At 38.8% G+C, this 14,967-nt stretch overlaps 1 protein-coding gene across 1 annotated transcript in view; it reads right to left on the bottom strand.

Annotated features, from left to right (window-relative positions):
- Positions 1-14,967, bottom strand: part of LOC124149743 (E3 ubiquitin-protein ligase FANCL-like) — a 178,207-nt gene that overhangs the window by 112,444 nt on the left and 50,796 nt on the right. The window contains exon 4 of the mRNA XM_046521497.2: positions 11,092-11,189. Coding sequence (XP_046377453.2) covers positions 11,092-11,189 — 98 coding nt within the window. The remainder of the gene's footprint in view (positions 1-11,091; positions 11,190-14,967) is intronic.

Raw genomic sequence — 14,967 nt, 5'->3', positions numbered from 1 at the left:
ATGTTTATAGCACATTTAGCAATCCAACAGTGTCATGGTGGGGGACACCAGAAATGGTCTTAACACATTGTACCCATGTACGGAATCAAACCCAGGTGTTCGGCATGAAGAGTGAACACTTAATCATGAGGCAAGGCCAACATTTATTTTAGTGTTATCATCAGGTAAATTGTCCACTTGTTTTTTGTGAATGCAGTTGAATACATGTCATTAACCTTAAAATCACAGTTAGATTTTAAAATTAAAATCAATGTACAGTTTTATGAAGTGAAATTTCATATTTAACTTGATCTATGTTACACTGTCTTCAATAGACTCGATTTTTATGATTATTTGTCATGTTCTTTATCCGGACATCAGTCCATTGGAGAAATATAAAAGAAATATCAGAATATTAAGCAGAAAGGTAATTAATATTCAATTTTACACACACCTACATCCCATAATGATATGTTACATGTACATGTATATATATGTCCAAACAACTGTCAATCATTTATACAGATGATGAAAAAATCATTTGTAGCATAACAATCAGTAACTGACTTTGTTAACAGTTAATTTAGGATTTAAGACCGGTTTACTTCACCAATAATCATTAGAATAAGACAATATTCACTGATTTTTCTACAGAGACAACTGGCATGTGAACATTTTCGGATTTGATAAACGTTTCACAAGAAATTCTTCTATGTCTCATTAACAAATTAAAGAAATATCCTGAAGACATTTTGGAAGACAATCAGCCTAGTCCTGGAGTTTGAAACTGTTAATTGAAATATGTTTTTTAATATCATTAGCGAAGGCAAAAAGGAGTGCAGCAGTGCCACCCCTAACAGGTGGTGGTCCTCTGCCAGCCTCACCTACCCTGCGGGGCGGTCGGGTAGCCGGTTAAAGCTTTCGCTCTTCACGCCGAACACCCGGGTTCGATCTCAACATGGGTACAATGTATGAAGCCCATTTCTGGTGTCCCCCGCCATGATATTGCTGGAATATTGCTAAAAGCGGCGTAAAACCATACTCACTCACTCACCTTCCCTGCAAGAGGTTGGTGCCGGGCAACATGGAGGGGAGACCATGTCTATGTGGCACTTACAGTGGCACAGGTACTGAAGGTCCATCATGATCTATCTCACACACACACATATATATATCAATGAATAATAGAAATATCCTAATTCAACCATCTGCTTCTACGGAGCCTGAATTTCACTTACATTCAGTTGAATATTTCACTGAACTAATTTCATGTGACAAGTCACATAGCTGTGTGTCTATATGCAGCATTTGCAATGCATTGGATAATAAAATAGAGTCACAATTGGAACAGCTTCAAATGAGTAGCATTTTACGACGTGGACGATACTATTACTACTTATTGACAAAGGAAGCGGAAATGATACATCCTATAGATCTTTAAATTAAAGTGAAAGGAAATGGACAGTGACAGAACTGGAAATTCTTGCAAATTTGGAAGGAGGAAAAACATTCTGATTTTACCTAACATCTAAAGATTTACAGTGGTAACAGACCACAAAGCTCTCACATGGCTTCACAGGTTTAAGCACACTGTAATTTAGCTAAAGTACTGTTGGAAATGCTAGAAAACTGCTTTTTGCTTGTTAAAAAAGGATATAAATCTTCACAGACTGTTGTTATTGAAATATCGAGTAACTACCGCTCGACCTACCTGTGGTTTGAAGTATTTCAGTCACAAGGAGTCCTATCCACAAGTTTACAGGAGACAAATTTGAACGAAAACAGGAAGTTTACATTTATTCTAAGTCCAATGATGACAGTCTGAAACGGACTATAGAAATATACGCACATGACTCTGGTTATAATAATGATGTAGTCATCATAAAACATCTAATCCACACACAGAAATCATTTTGAGAAAATTCTAGATGTGCATCTCGTAAATGACAAAATGACGCTGCGTTTGTTTATTAACATTGCTCCAATGATGCCTATTACATTACACTTGCATAGCCATAACCATGGAACACGATATGGAGTCTGTATTGGGAAATGTACAAGTTCTTTACACTTCAGAGAGATAGAGGGACAACATTTATTAATTCAGATAGGGTGAATTACCAAACTGCCCAAGCTATATGGTTTTCAATTCATACCATCAAGTCTATGGTATGATAAATAAAACAAAACAGGTATAGGTGTGGTCTCAAAAGCAAAACCGGGACATAAAAGGATAAAAGACAGCTTTGATACAGGGTAATCAGGTGTAAAAGTGTAAGTGTAAAAGCTTTATGAGCAGAAGGTACCCTGACTTGTAGTAGAATTTGGGAGGAATTAAAGATACAATTAATGTTAACTGCACTAACTACTGGACTCCAAGAGATGGGATTTCGACACACAGTGCATGACGATGACCGACCACTCTTCTAGGTAAAAAATATTCTATCCTGTCTGTGAGGTCACATTATCTCCGAACCATTCATAACTATCACAGTCAGGGCGTCCAGATAATTTACCTTGCTGAATCATTCCACCAACTACATGTGGCTATCGGCAGATGGACAAAAAGCACCCATAGTCCATCAGGTAAAGGTAATCGTGTCATTGTTTTGTAAGCTGCAACCCATGATAGGGGGCTTATTGATATATGTGTTCTAGTTTTTGAGGTGAAAAAGAAAACTGGTGATTTTCATAAGGAAATTATAGAAGGTAATGTGTTCATAGACTGGTTGTAACCTCAGCTATTGCCCATTTTAAGCAAAGTCAGTGTTATGTTCATGGATAAGAACAGTTAATATATCATCCAGGAATCCGATAGTGTCGCCCAAACCATGAGTAGTCCAAAGGCGACCATACAGGAATAATTGACATTGTCAACTTCAGATCATATGAAACGAAAGTTCAACTCATGGGGAAAATTAGGCTTAATAAGAACCCTGTCAAGTACAGGACATATGTGCTGGCGGCACAACATGGACACGTCGTCTTACGTAGGCCAGTCAGACATTGTGAACTCAACCCTGTTGTGCCCATCTTGGCTAAGTGCAAAGGGTTCGTGGCAAGACATAACATAACATTCAAAAGTACAGATTCATGACCTCCGTCATCAGCGGAGATAAATGCTACCTCAAGAAATCATCTGTAGAACAAATACATCTGGATTCCAAAACCGCAACCTTCCAAAACTCATCCCATTTCATAGCTCTAAACTATTCCATCATGTTTCCAAGCAAATATAATGCAGTTCATATCCTTAATTGCTACCCCATCAATGCACATGTCAATTAAGTACACTAACAGCAATATTTTGAGACCACCCCCAACCTGACATTTGCACCTGTGAGAATGCACGGGACGGTGTGAGGTCATCACCTCGGGACAGGTGTTAGGTAGTTAGTTGATGATCATTTTGCCTGTAAAAGTACATTTTAAGGATAATCACAGTGTCAGTAAGGACAGGCTAGATTAGGCAATTTGCATTACTTTGATATATGCTCTCATATTTATTACATGAAGCCAGAAAAGCAGTTTTCTAGCTTTGCTGACAGTACTTTAGATGGACTCTCCAACCCCAGGAATACACATTTGACATCATTCACAGAGAAGGAAAGAACAACCAAAATGCTGGTGCATTATCAAGGCGACCCTATCCTACACAAGAATCAGCCTCCATGAATGAGAAGGAGGAACAAGCAGACCAGACTTCGCCCTCAGCCCCTACAATTCAAACAGCAAAGTTCATAAATACAACGTTTGAATTAAGAGATAAATATACTGTGTTTTCAGTGTAGAGCAAGGTTACCTGTAGATTTAGCCTCACTAAATTGAATATGGAACTGAACGCGCAGTGTGAGGTTTCAAATGGTAAATTTAGCGCGGGAACACAGTATGTCTATCTCCATTCTACCATGACTGAATAAAACGCGAACTGTTTGGTGTTAGCAAATATATTTAATGAAGCGGCAGTGAGTGTTTTGAGTGGGTTGTCAATCTGAATAATGGAATCAGCAACAACAGCCTGTAAACATAATATGGTATATGCTCAAACAATAATTATTTGTTACGTCACTCAAACATATGACAGGCATTGAAAGCGTATAAACACGGCAACTTGGACAGCTAACATGAGGTGGGCACGCCCAAAGAAAACTAAGAAAGCTTTGCAAGCCTTTGTTCTACACTGCACGTCAGCATTATGACGTCATATCGCTCATTGTTACACAAAAGAAATGATGTTACAGTTGTATTTAGAAAAGCGCCAAATTCCAAGCTCTCTGCTGTCACCAAAACTTAAAATATATTCTCTTTAAAGATTTCAATTGTGTTTTCTCATGAAATGTATTGCAACCCATCCATGAATATTTTATAACCTTTAATTGTAGATATAATTATTTAAATACGCCTACTGACAATGATTGAAAAAAGTACTATTGGACTGAAGAACTGTTTGTGGATAGTTGGTTGTGTAGTTAAAATACAACGTCATTTACTTCGCAGATTGATGTTTACGGTGCACGTGAATTCAGAGTATCGGAGGAATGTTCAGGAAAACTGTTCAGTGACTGTTTTGTTATATCTGTTTTCGGAAAATGAACTGTCGCAAACACATTCAGCTTTCACTGAAATTCACTGAAATGTACATGCTTTAATCTAGTCTAGCACCAACCATAGTGGTGGCTAGATGTTAGAACAAATGGTTAGACTGACGATGATCATAATAGCCTTAATGACATCGTTGGTTACAGTTTCACCTTCAGTCATATTAGGACTGCTTTAGAAAAAGAAATGCTACTATATTCGTGTAGTGTTTTGCCTTTAATTGTTTTGTATGTAAATACTAATGTGGGATAATAAAAGGTGATTAGAAAACTTTAGATTTCATTTTTGATTCCACTGCGTAACAACTATTCTTATGAATATTAGCTTCCGCAGTGATGCAGCCATCAAACCATCTGTTTCAATTAGAGGGGGTTTATTGTGATTTAACAGTCTCTGAATCGAGTTATTTCCAAATTCATGGTAGAATATAAAGAGATTAGTCATAGACGGTAGCATCTGCTTCCACAATTGATACATCAGCGCCGGACCTTCATGACAATGCACAAAGACAGAGACACCACAAGTTGGTTGAGAATGATTTAAAAAATGGCGTATTTTACCATTTCTATCAAATCAGAGGTTAGAACATTCCCTCATCTGCAAGACATAGCACTCAGATTGCCTTTCTAAAGATTCCTCAGATCAGACACCTTGAAGTCATACCATGACTCCCTTGCTGGTGGCACAAATGTTGTGATGCCACAAGAGCTGCATTGATTTGGAAATATTTCTGGCATCTGCTTATTAAGATGTTGAAGACTATATCAGATCATGTGATGCTTCTCAACAATCAAAACCTGCACACCACAACAGACCAGCTCCATTGACACCATTACCAGTTGAAGAACCTTTCTCTGACCTCCATATGGATTTCATTGTTCTAATTACACAGTCACCTGACTAAAACATATCCTTTTGATTGTTGATGCAGCAGCTTTCATGTCAAAACTGGTTTGCGAACTGTTTCAGCTCACACGTCATAGCACCAGTTCATATCATCCAATATCAAACGCTTCTTGTGAGCGTCATAAGGCTGGCACAGAGCAAGCCTTGAGAACATATATTGCAATGAAAAACATTCAAACTGACTGATTCCAAGCATCATGATGACTTTTAGGACAACAGTCAGAATAACCTGGGCTCTCACCTTTTCATCTCTTGTTTAGGAGGGGAATCATCCCTAAAGAACACTCAGTCAAGATGCAGATGCCCATCATAAATCGACCATTGAACAACTGAAGATGGTACGCAAAATTGCATCTACAAACATTGGAGAGAGCCAGGAGAGAAACAAACATTGCTATGTCAGAAAGTCCAAATAACCCATTATTGTTAATATTATTAATTTTTTTGGTGTTTTTAAGATTGAGTGCTCTTACAGCAATGATAATACTGTTTGCACAAACTCTATCTGCCAAAGCTTGGGATATCCTACCGTTCCATCCTTTCAGTATTCGTTTGAGACCAGGCCCTTTCCCCCCTCAGCAGTCCACTATGATGGAAACTATGCCTTCCCCTTAGCATCGTTATTATGTGGTATCTGTACATTGCTTGTACTTCTTGTATTCATTTTAAGATTAATTAAGAAACGTTTCCACGCCAGTGAGCTGTATTTAGAAATATGTGTTATTATCCCTGTCATCAAACTGTCCCTCTGTCCCTCATATTGGCATCTGACACACCCAACTACCATCAATAATGTATCCCTTATTGGGACGATTTGGCCGACCCTTTCTCTTTGGCGTGGATTCAAAACTGAAAACAAATTTTCATGTAAAAGCATATCAGTCAATACTTCTCCGAACGTACCATTCCTTTCTGGTAAATCTTGAAGACTGTCTTGAAGCAACCTTTCCAAACTCACGTTCTAGTTGTACATCAAACTTTCTTCACTGTGTTAGAAGCATGTGACACTATAAATTCAGAGATTATCAATAACAAAATGTATACAGACATGTAAATACATACCATCATGAACCCATTACAATATTACTAACCATGCCTTTATTTAGCTATAATTGTATATAGTCCATATGTTATTAGTCATATTCAATATGTCATTTGTCTAACATGTTCTTTAGTTCAGCTTTTGAGGTCAAAATATATATATATATATATATATATATATATATATATATATATATATATATATATAGTGTTGTGGTTATTATTACCTATGTTTATATGAAAGTTCATTCACAATAATTTGTGTGTTTAAGATATTTTGTTTGCCAAGACTTGATTGTATAATGAACAGAGGTTTACAATACATTACATGTTCTATAAATGTGTTTAGCACCACTTGCGTGCGTTGATGAAGTTATTCCTTATTATTTGAATATGATTATCCACCATCAATATCCGAATATACATAGTATCAGAATACAATATACATAAATGAATATCATGACAGTAATGTTAATTCGGGGGTATACTGAACCATAAAGACACAGGCAGTTAATCTGTATATCTAATATTCAGAAATTGTTACTCAGATACTCACTGTATTACACTTGATGACAGCATTGATGAGCTTACCGGTAGAAATCAAACAAATCAACTCTGAGCAAATGATAATCATAAGAATACCAATATCGTTCACATCCTACAGCTACTATTGTGACCATCCAAGTGCATATATGTCATGTTTTATAATACTTCGTTTGAGGTATAATCGGTCCATTGGGGAAATGAAAAAGAAATATTAGAATATTAAGCAGAAAGGTTATTATTATTCAATTTTACACACAACTACATCCCATATACTTCACATTTTAAAAAATAACGACCTGTGGTCGTTGTTTATCATACAATAATACACTGCAGGGAGAATAAACCATTAGGGGCAGAGTGTAATGTTGTACGAGTCGTATTTTTTTAATATGTGATATCAACCTTTTGTACAGCCTCTTTAATACACAAGCTTTAAAAATATTTACCCGCATTTACCGGTAAATAATGACTTCTCTTTGAATATTACAATGTCAGTCAAGTTCATTTTATGAGCATGGCAGGTTAACATTTGGTATTTCACGGATATTTTCACAATTTCTACGTTGATAATCTGTATCTCTCCTCATAATAAAAGCATATACATGTAATAACCATGTCTTCTTGCCATATTTCAGTACAGTGGACACAGGCGGAGCATTACAAGCAGTAGTGCCTGTGGACATGGACAGCCTTGGGGGTGGAAGATTTCTTGTCCAGGATCAGACTGAGTGAGTGAGTTTATGCTTTACGTCACATCGGCAATATTTCAGCCATATCGTGACGATTGTCCAGCATCAGAAGCACAACACCTATTGATGTGCAACCACCAAAGAAGCAAACAACAGAGGAAGAAATATTTAGGGAGGAGCTTCAGAGAAGTTAGGAGAGCAGGATACTAGTAAAACAGCAATCATAACTGGCTCAGTTGAAAAGAAAATAACAATGCTGCAAATTAGACAACTTGATCCATCATTCATTGAATAATTTAACTCAAATGCCATGTCATCAAACTTAATTAGTGCCCACGTGCAAGGGAGCTTTTTGTTTGTTTTGTTTTTTTACTTACTGAAGTAGCTCTGGGCAATATGCCAAAGCCATCATTTCTCTGAAACTGCTGCTGTTGCTGATCTGGACCCTGTACTGTGAACTGATTTCCATGATTAAATCACCATATCCTGTTTCGAAATTCCTATATTATGTAAAATTGCACAGGAAACAACATATTTACATGCTCTGGTTGGATTTGTTATCAATCAAGTAGAGAGACATGGAAAGCGTATCTTTAAAAGAGAAGAAGTTTGTTCAATGACAACACGTGTTCTCCAGAGGAAATAATTGCATCTGTCTCTGTGTCTGATATTGCCAGTGTTGTGGTAGGGAGTCATCAGGTAGCGTCTACAGGGGTATCCAGAGTCACCCAGCAGGAATCCATCATGAACACCTTATATGCTTCTTGCAGGTTCTAAAAATAGCCACCCGATGTTCCTTACCCTATGTGAATTACCCTAAGTTATGTGATTTCCTACTAATGTAAAAGTTTACAAATGTTTAAACTTATCCTACTTCACACGATGCATTTATCCCACGGTTGAAACAGTGCGGCAGATGAAACTACTAGCTAGTATGAGACTACAACCGTGAGTTGTGCATGAGGAAGCTGGTGCTCAACAGTGAAACAAACACCTAGTTATTACACTTTAATTAAAGACAGGAACTTGTGAGTGGGTAAAAACACCGTTACAGGTGATGTGACTCCTTTACGCTAGTCGGACATAACATCATAAATTGGGAATAACATGTGTCACATGTTTTCATGTAGGTGAAGTGAGGTGAGGTAAAATGGGGTTTAACGTCGCGTTTAAGATTATTACACTTATATAGCGATGTGCATGCAAATGTGTGTGTGTGGCTGCTTGTACTGATAAGTCCGTTCTTATGCCTATTAAATAGTGTTTGCCCACAGCTTAACATGAATACCCCACTCAGACACAGTATACTGACTTCGAGCCAGTCCTTGTTTTAGCCTCTTAATACTGAGCGCCAGATAGGGTAACAACAAGTACCATCTTTGGACGTCTTTTTGAATGACATGGACGGGAATTGAATCCCCGACCTTCCTTTCGCCAGGCAGATGCTCTACCACTTGACCATGGGGCAGTCGTTTTCACGTAGTACATCGTTACACAAACTACCAGTAGCTTTGAATTGGGACCTATTCAGTCTCCAGTTCTACAAGACCGACCACACTCTTATCCCCTACAGACACAAGGGTGAGCCAGCTTGAAAATGAACCGGAGGTAATGGCGGTAGTCCCGATAGATGAGTACATGAAGATGCACGTCTTGCAGGTCTAGTCTGACCAATGTGGTGGGTCTTCGAGGTACAGCATGTTGAATGTGTTCACATTGAAGATCATGCAGAGTTTGTTGCTGTCTTTCTTCGGAACCAGGAAAATAAGCAAATAAAACCCCAGGGTATCTTTGCTGGGAGGAGGCAGGGGAGGCTTGACTTTGAAGAGGAAGTCATTGAGTTTCTTCTTCACTTTATTCAGTACTTGTAGGCCACAGGCCTTTTTGTACAAACGAAATACATTGTTGGAAAGTTGATGTCATGGCCTGCAGGAGTGACTTGATGATCCCGGGAGGAGGCAAGGGGAGCAGTCTCAGATGGTTTTTTTGCAAATGTCAGAAACCAAAGCATATAACCAAGCAAATGGGACTTCTCCCAGGAAGCGCTGCCTAGTCAAAACTACCGAGGACTTTTCGGAGAATGTGAAGACTCCCCAACACTGCAGCCTTCTGCATTACCAAACCTAAGGCACCGAGAACAATGGGGAGTCTGGCAACTTGGTACTTGGGATGCAAGCCTGACATATCGAAAGCGAGGTCAGTATATTTGCCATGTTTTTCCTCAATCTTGTCAATCACATAAGTGTCAAAGGGGACAGAAAATTCAATGGTATAAATGATTTCAATGGATTTATCAAAAAGGACAAGATCAGGTTTCTTGACCTGGATACGTCTGAGGCTGTATACAGGTATTTTCCAAAGAATTTTGTATTTATTATTTTCCATGACACCCTCTACATATTCCGGGTCGTACCATGGTTAGACCTCTGTGTCAAAACCACAAGCATGGCGAAGACGGTAATAAAATGATCATGCTACACCATCATGTTGTTTTATTATTATTATTATTATTATTATTATTATTATTATTATAATAATAATAATACACCTTCCCCGAAAAAGTTACCTAGGTTGTACAATGAGCAGCCATCATGGTGCCTATTTTAAATTCTGGTCCCACTTGCAGGTTACACATTGTAATGTCTGCCATTATAAACATATAGAATACTTAACAAGCTCATGAATCGAGTGAATAGTTCTGGTATCTGAAAAGCGAGTTTAACAGAATAATACTTCAAACATGTCAAAAGTTGATACTTATCAACTGAATAAAATACAATGGACCACCTAAAGAATTAAGGGGTCCGTTCTACAAGGCTATCTTAGTGCTAAAGATATTGTAACTCCCATACCTACCGGCAAAACAATGCCATGTGACGTCAGCCCAGCAAGGTTGCTGGGGTCATCGAGTTAGCATAACATCTTCTCAGTTACCTAACATCTCTACACACATTGAATAAAGCCCCAGGATGTTTGGAGTTTTCAATATTTGGTAGTGAAACTTGTTACCGCAGAACATAAGCGCAACACAATGTTTATTAAACGGGTGATATCTTCACGGCGAGTAATATAAAGTGCCAACTTCAACCACTAGACTAACCCACTGGCCCACATGAAGGTCAATAGAAACTTCATAATGTGGCTGAAATATTCTTTTATCAAAGTGTAATGTTGCTATTATCACAGTGAACTGAAAACATTTCTGACGCATAACTCTGCAGTTAGATTAAATTTTGATCCTCAACAAATTTCAAGTCAACACTTATTTACATCCAATGTTTTCAGTCATATTAACTTAATGAGTGAGTAAAAATATATAATGTAAAGGTACTTGTCCCAGCCTATTTCCATCATCTCAGCAAGGATATGGCGAGCCATTCTGGATGTCAGCACACTTGGAGATGGGGAGCTGCCTTTAAAAGTGCTGATCTGCAAAATATTGTGTGATCATATATATGAATACAAATTGCAAGATTATCATGAATTAGTGCTGAACCATAAAACCATAAATCTTTTGGACGAGTTAACATGACTTGAAAAACAATGACATGGTAGAGATATGCCACTATAATTTTAAATTTATAATTCAGTAGTAAAGACGATGGGGGTACGGGGCCACTCCACCTTGACGCAGTCCAGCTCATGAAAATAATTAATTGGGGGTCTTAAATTTTTTTAAATTGTGCAGCATTAGAAATTGGCTCTAGTCCTGTAGTGCTCGCCAAACTGCCCAATAGTTTGGTATCATAAGGACTATAGTCTAGAAGATAATTTAAGGTACCGACGTTTACTACAATATCTGAAAAACTATTGGACCTACTCCAGTCAAAGTTGGTATGAGATTATTAAACAGTCATACATAACTGGATATTACATTTAAAGACAATCGGTGCATGAATAAAAAATCTGTCTATTTAGCTATCACCATCACACCTAACTCGAAAGGGTGCACGGGAATCACGCACGCACGAATACGGTGTTAGCGTTGGGCGTCTCAACGTTGGTGATTCCCGTGCACCCTTTCGAGTTGAGTTGATTGGTTCAACTGTGTCATATGGCCCTGTGACGCAGGGGTAGCATTATGCAGATGGCTGTTTCAATGAATGCTCGTTCCACCCGTGACAAACAGGTCTGGTTGTTGATGAAATGTAGTGATAGTTATTGTTTTGGATTAATTGGGGATTCTCGTTGAGCCTGTAGCACACTGTTTATTGACAAAATAAAACACTACTAAATTACCCTGATGGGTAAGCTGACTTAGGGTGTGGTACGTAATGACAATTTGGAGTTATGCCTTCAGTGGGCTGTAAGTCTGAACACCAGACAAGCGACAGATACCAGTGAATCTGACTCCACTACCCCAATGGGTAGCCCACTAAAGGTGTGTTGCCAAAATAGGTGTGATGTGTGCAGCATATCTGTGAATGTCTCTGGGGAGGATTACACCTATGTGAACACCTGAAACAAACTTACGTGGCCAGTTGAGAAACGTACAGGGGTCATAATATCCCGAAACGGTATATATATTTTAAAATATTTGGTTGTTATAAAGACACGTGACATTGGACAAGTTTCTTTGTACAGCTGCAGATGTATGGTCAAGTTAACACCTCGGCTTATCTACGGGGTCGGCTTATCCGCGGTCATATACGGTATATATATATATAGGAAAAGCTGCAACTAAAGTACCTCGATGTTGAAATATATTATTCCTGATAAATAATAGTTTCAGATACTATTCATCCCATCATTGCATCAAAATTCTTAGAAGTTACATTTACTTGATTCACTTGATTCACTTGATTCACTTGATTACTTTAAATGATTCACCGGTAGATTTGAATCATATTTGTATACAGCTGATTGCTATTTCCAGATAAAGAGAAAATACACACAGTAATCTATTTTTCATATAACATGTATTTGTGCAGTAACAACAGTGTTCGAAATACCTGCCTGCCCGACCGTCCAAGACGGGTTGATTTCAACTCGGGCTGCCAGATTTTCAAATCCCCCTGCCCGACGGTCGGGTTATATTTCATATGTGACTATATTCTAAATATTTCCCGATGATAATCATTAATTCACATGTGAAGATGAATGATAAAATGTAACCAAAAAGAAATCCCATTAGCTTATCCTGAGAAACATATGATTATAGTGGGCAGGCAGGTTTTGGTCAGGGCTGGCAAGTATTTCAGCTAGCCAGTCCTGTGGTCTGGCTGAAATTTTTGGGAGTTTCATACCCTGGTAACAACAAAACAATAGGATTCATGACAATATCTATTAATAACATTGGCAATATATTAGGGGCTACTTGGCTGCTACATTAAAAGACATACCCTGTGGGTATGAATGAAGAGGTAAGGGTCGTGCTGACCTGATTGAATGAATGCTAGTTACCCTGCGGGTAATGAACATGCAAGTCCTGAGACCGTGCCGGCCATGGACTGTAAATTTGGGAGAAAGGTACTTTGGGGGCCACAAGCCATTCCTATACAGTATGCAGGGCATGGAATGACTTGTGAAGCCCAAATGAGGTTATGTGCAACCGAGAGACCCAAAGGATGGAATTGGAAAAGATTAAAATCTACACATGGAATGGACAAAAAATAAGTAGAAAGAACACATGTTCAAACACAAATAAGAGAAGAATTTAGGGAGTCCCATGGATGTAATCCACAGTTATACGCTGATGATTGAGAGAAAAATGACCAAATGGGTCTAAACACACCAGGGTAAATCTAGCACAGTCCAAGGTGTGATGAAGGGTCTCAAAGTACACAGTCCTGTAAAGTCTGCACGAGGGATATGGGTCTAAGCCCGCACCTGATCATCACAGCGTTATAAACATAATGTCCAGCATTGAGTAGACTACAGTCAAAGTATAAACACAAGATAGTCACCATGGTACACAAACATAAAGGTGGGACACATAGTCCTTAAAATTAGTGGAATGCTGACTCCGATACTTTAAGGGACAGTAGGCTATCAACAGATTGCATAAAGTAACACAGTAACACAAGAGTCCGTATTAACGACAAGTCTACATTCTACACAAAGATCTCTGGGCTTAGCTCAGAGTGGCTTCCAGAGTCCGTATATATCGAGTAAAAGAATCTGAACTCCAACGGCCCATCGTCTTGATGAGGTGGTCATTCATGCGCACACTGTCAGACGTAGTAGCTGCACCAATTCTGAAAGAATGTCCAGAGTACTCTTTGGAATCAAGACCTGCCCTAGCTAAGACTATATGCTCAGCCAGTACAGGAAAGAAGCTCTGCTGATGGGTGCAAGGTTGCATTTGACAATGGATCTGAAGGATTGGGTCGGCACTGTGTGCGAATGTGATGAAGTCGCTTCAAGCAAGTATATGGACAAATACCATTATTGTTGCAGGGAATTGGGTACTGCTTTCCGGAAGGGATCGGTCTTAGACGCTTTCAGCATTAGGACACATTTTCTCTTATAATGATCAAATTCAATGTCACTCATACTAATATGAACTCGGTGATCAAACTTAGTAGAGCAGGTGAATTCTCCACATCGAACAAAGCAGTAGAAGGCGGTCACGCACATGCATTCCATCACAAAGTCATCACAAAGTCATCATAAGGTCCGAAAATACCTGCAAGGAGTTGGTACACGATCTTACTTAATAAAGGATAGGTGATAGGAAGGCGTTTCCTGGAAGAAGTTGTGTGCAGTGAAGGCTTGTAGTCTATTTAAGGCTCCAGAACTGGCCTTGTCGAACAGAGTTGTCACGCCAGCTTGCAGGTAAGTGAAGCGTATGCCTGCTAGATATGTTTTGACTGTATCATGTTTCAGTTGCAGCACTCCAACACAATGAGTGATGAAAAACTGAAGATAGCTCTCGTTAACTGGGGGCAACATGAATCTTGATAGGGTGCCGAAAAGACTAAACTTCAGGAGGAAGTTCATGTAGCAGTTGAAGCCAGTATTGTAGGCAGACCTGGTACCTTGGCTGATGGCTGCTGACCACAGGTGATTGAGGTAGTAGTTTAAGTCCACATGACCCGAGAGCTGGGTGGGCACTGGTGTGGTGATACGTCTGCTTGTGGAACCAGGGCTCGAAATCTCTTGAACTGCAACCGAGAAAGGGATCTGTCATTATGAACACCCGGTACATGTTTAGCCAAGACAACAAAATGATGAAGTGTGCGCATGAGAGACATGATCTTGGTGC

The sequence above is a fragment of the Haliotis rufescens genome, unplaced genomic scaffold (genome assembly GCF_023055435.1).
Source record: "Haliotis rufescens isolate VD_foot unplaced genomic scaffold, xgHalRufe1.0.p SCAF_3, whole genome shotgun sequence".
NCBI lineage: Eukaryota > Metazoa > Mollusca > Gastropoda > Lepetellida > Haliotidae > Haliotis > Haliotis rufescens.
This window is presented reverse-complemented; position numbering and strand designations above follow the sequence as displayed.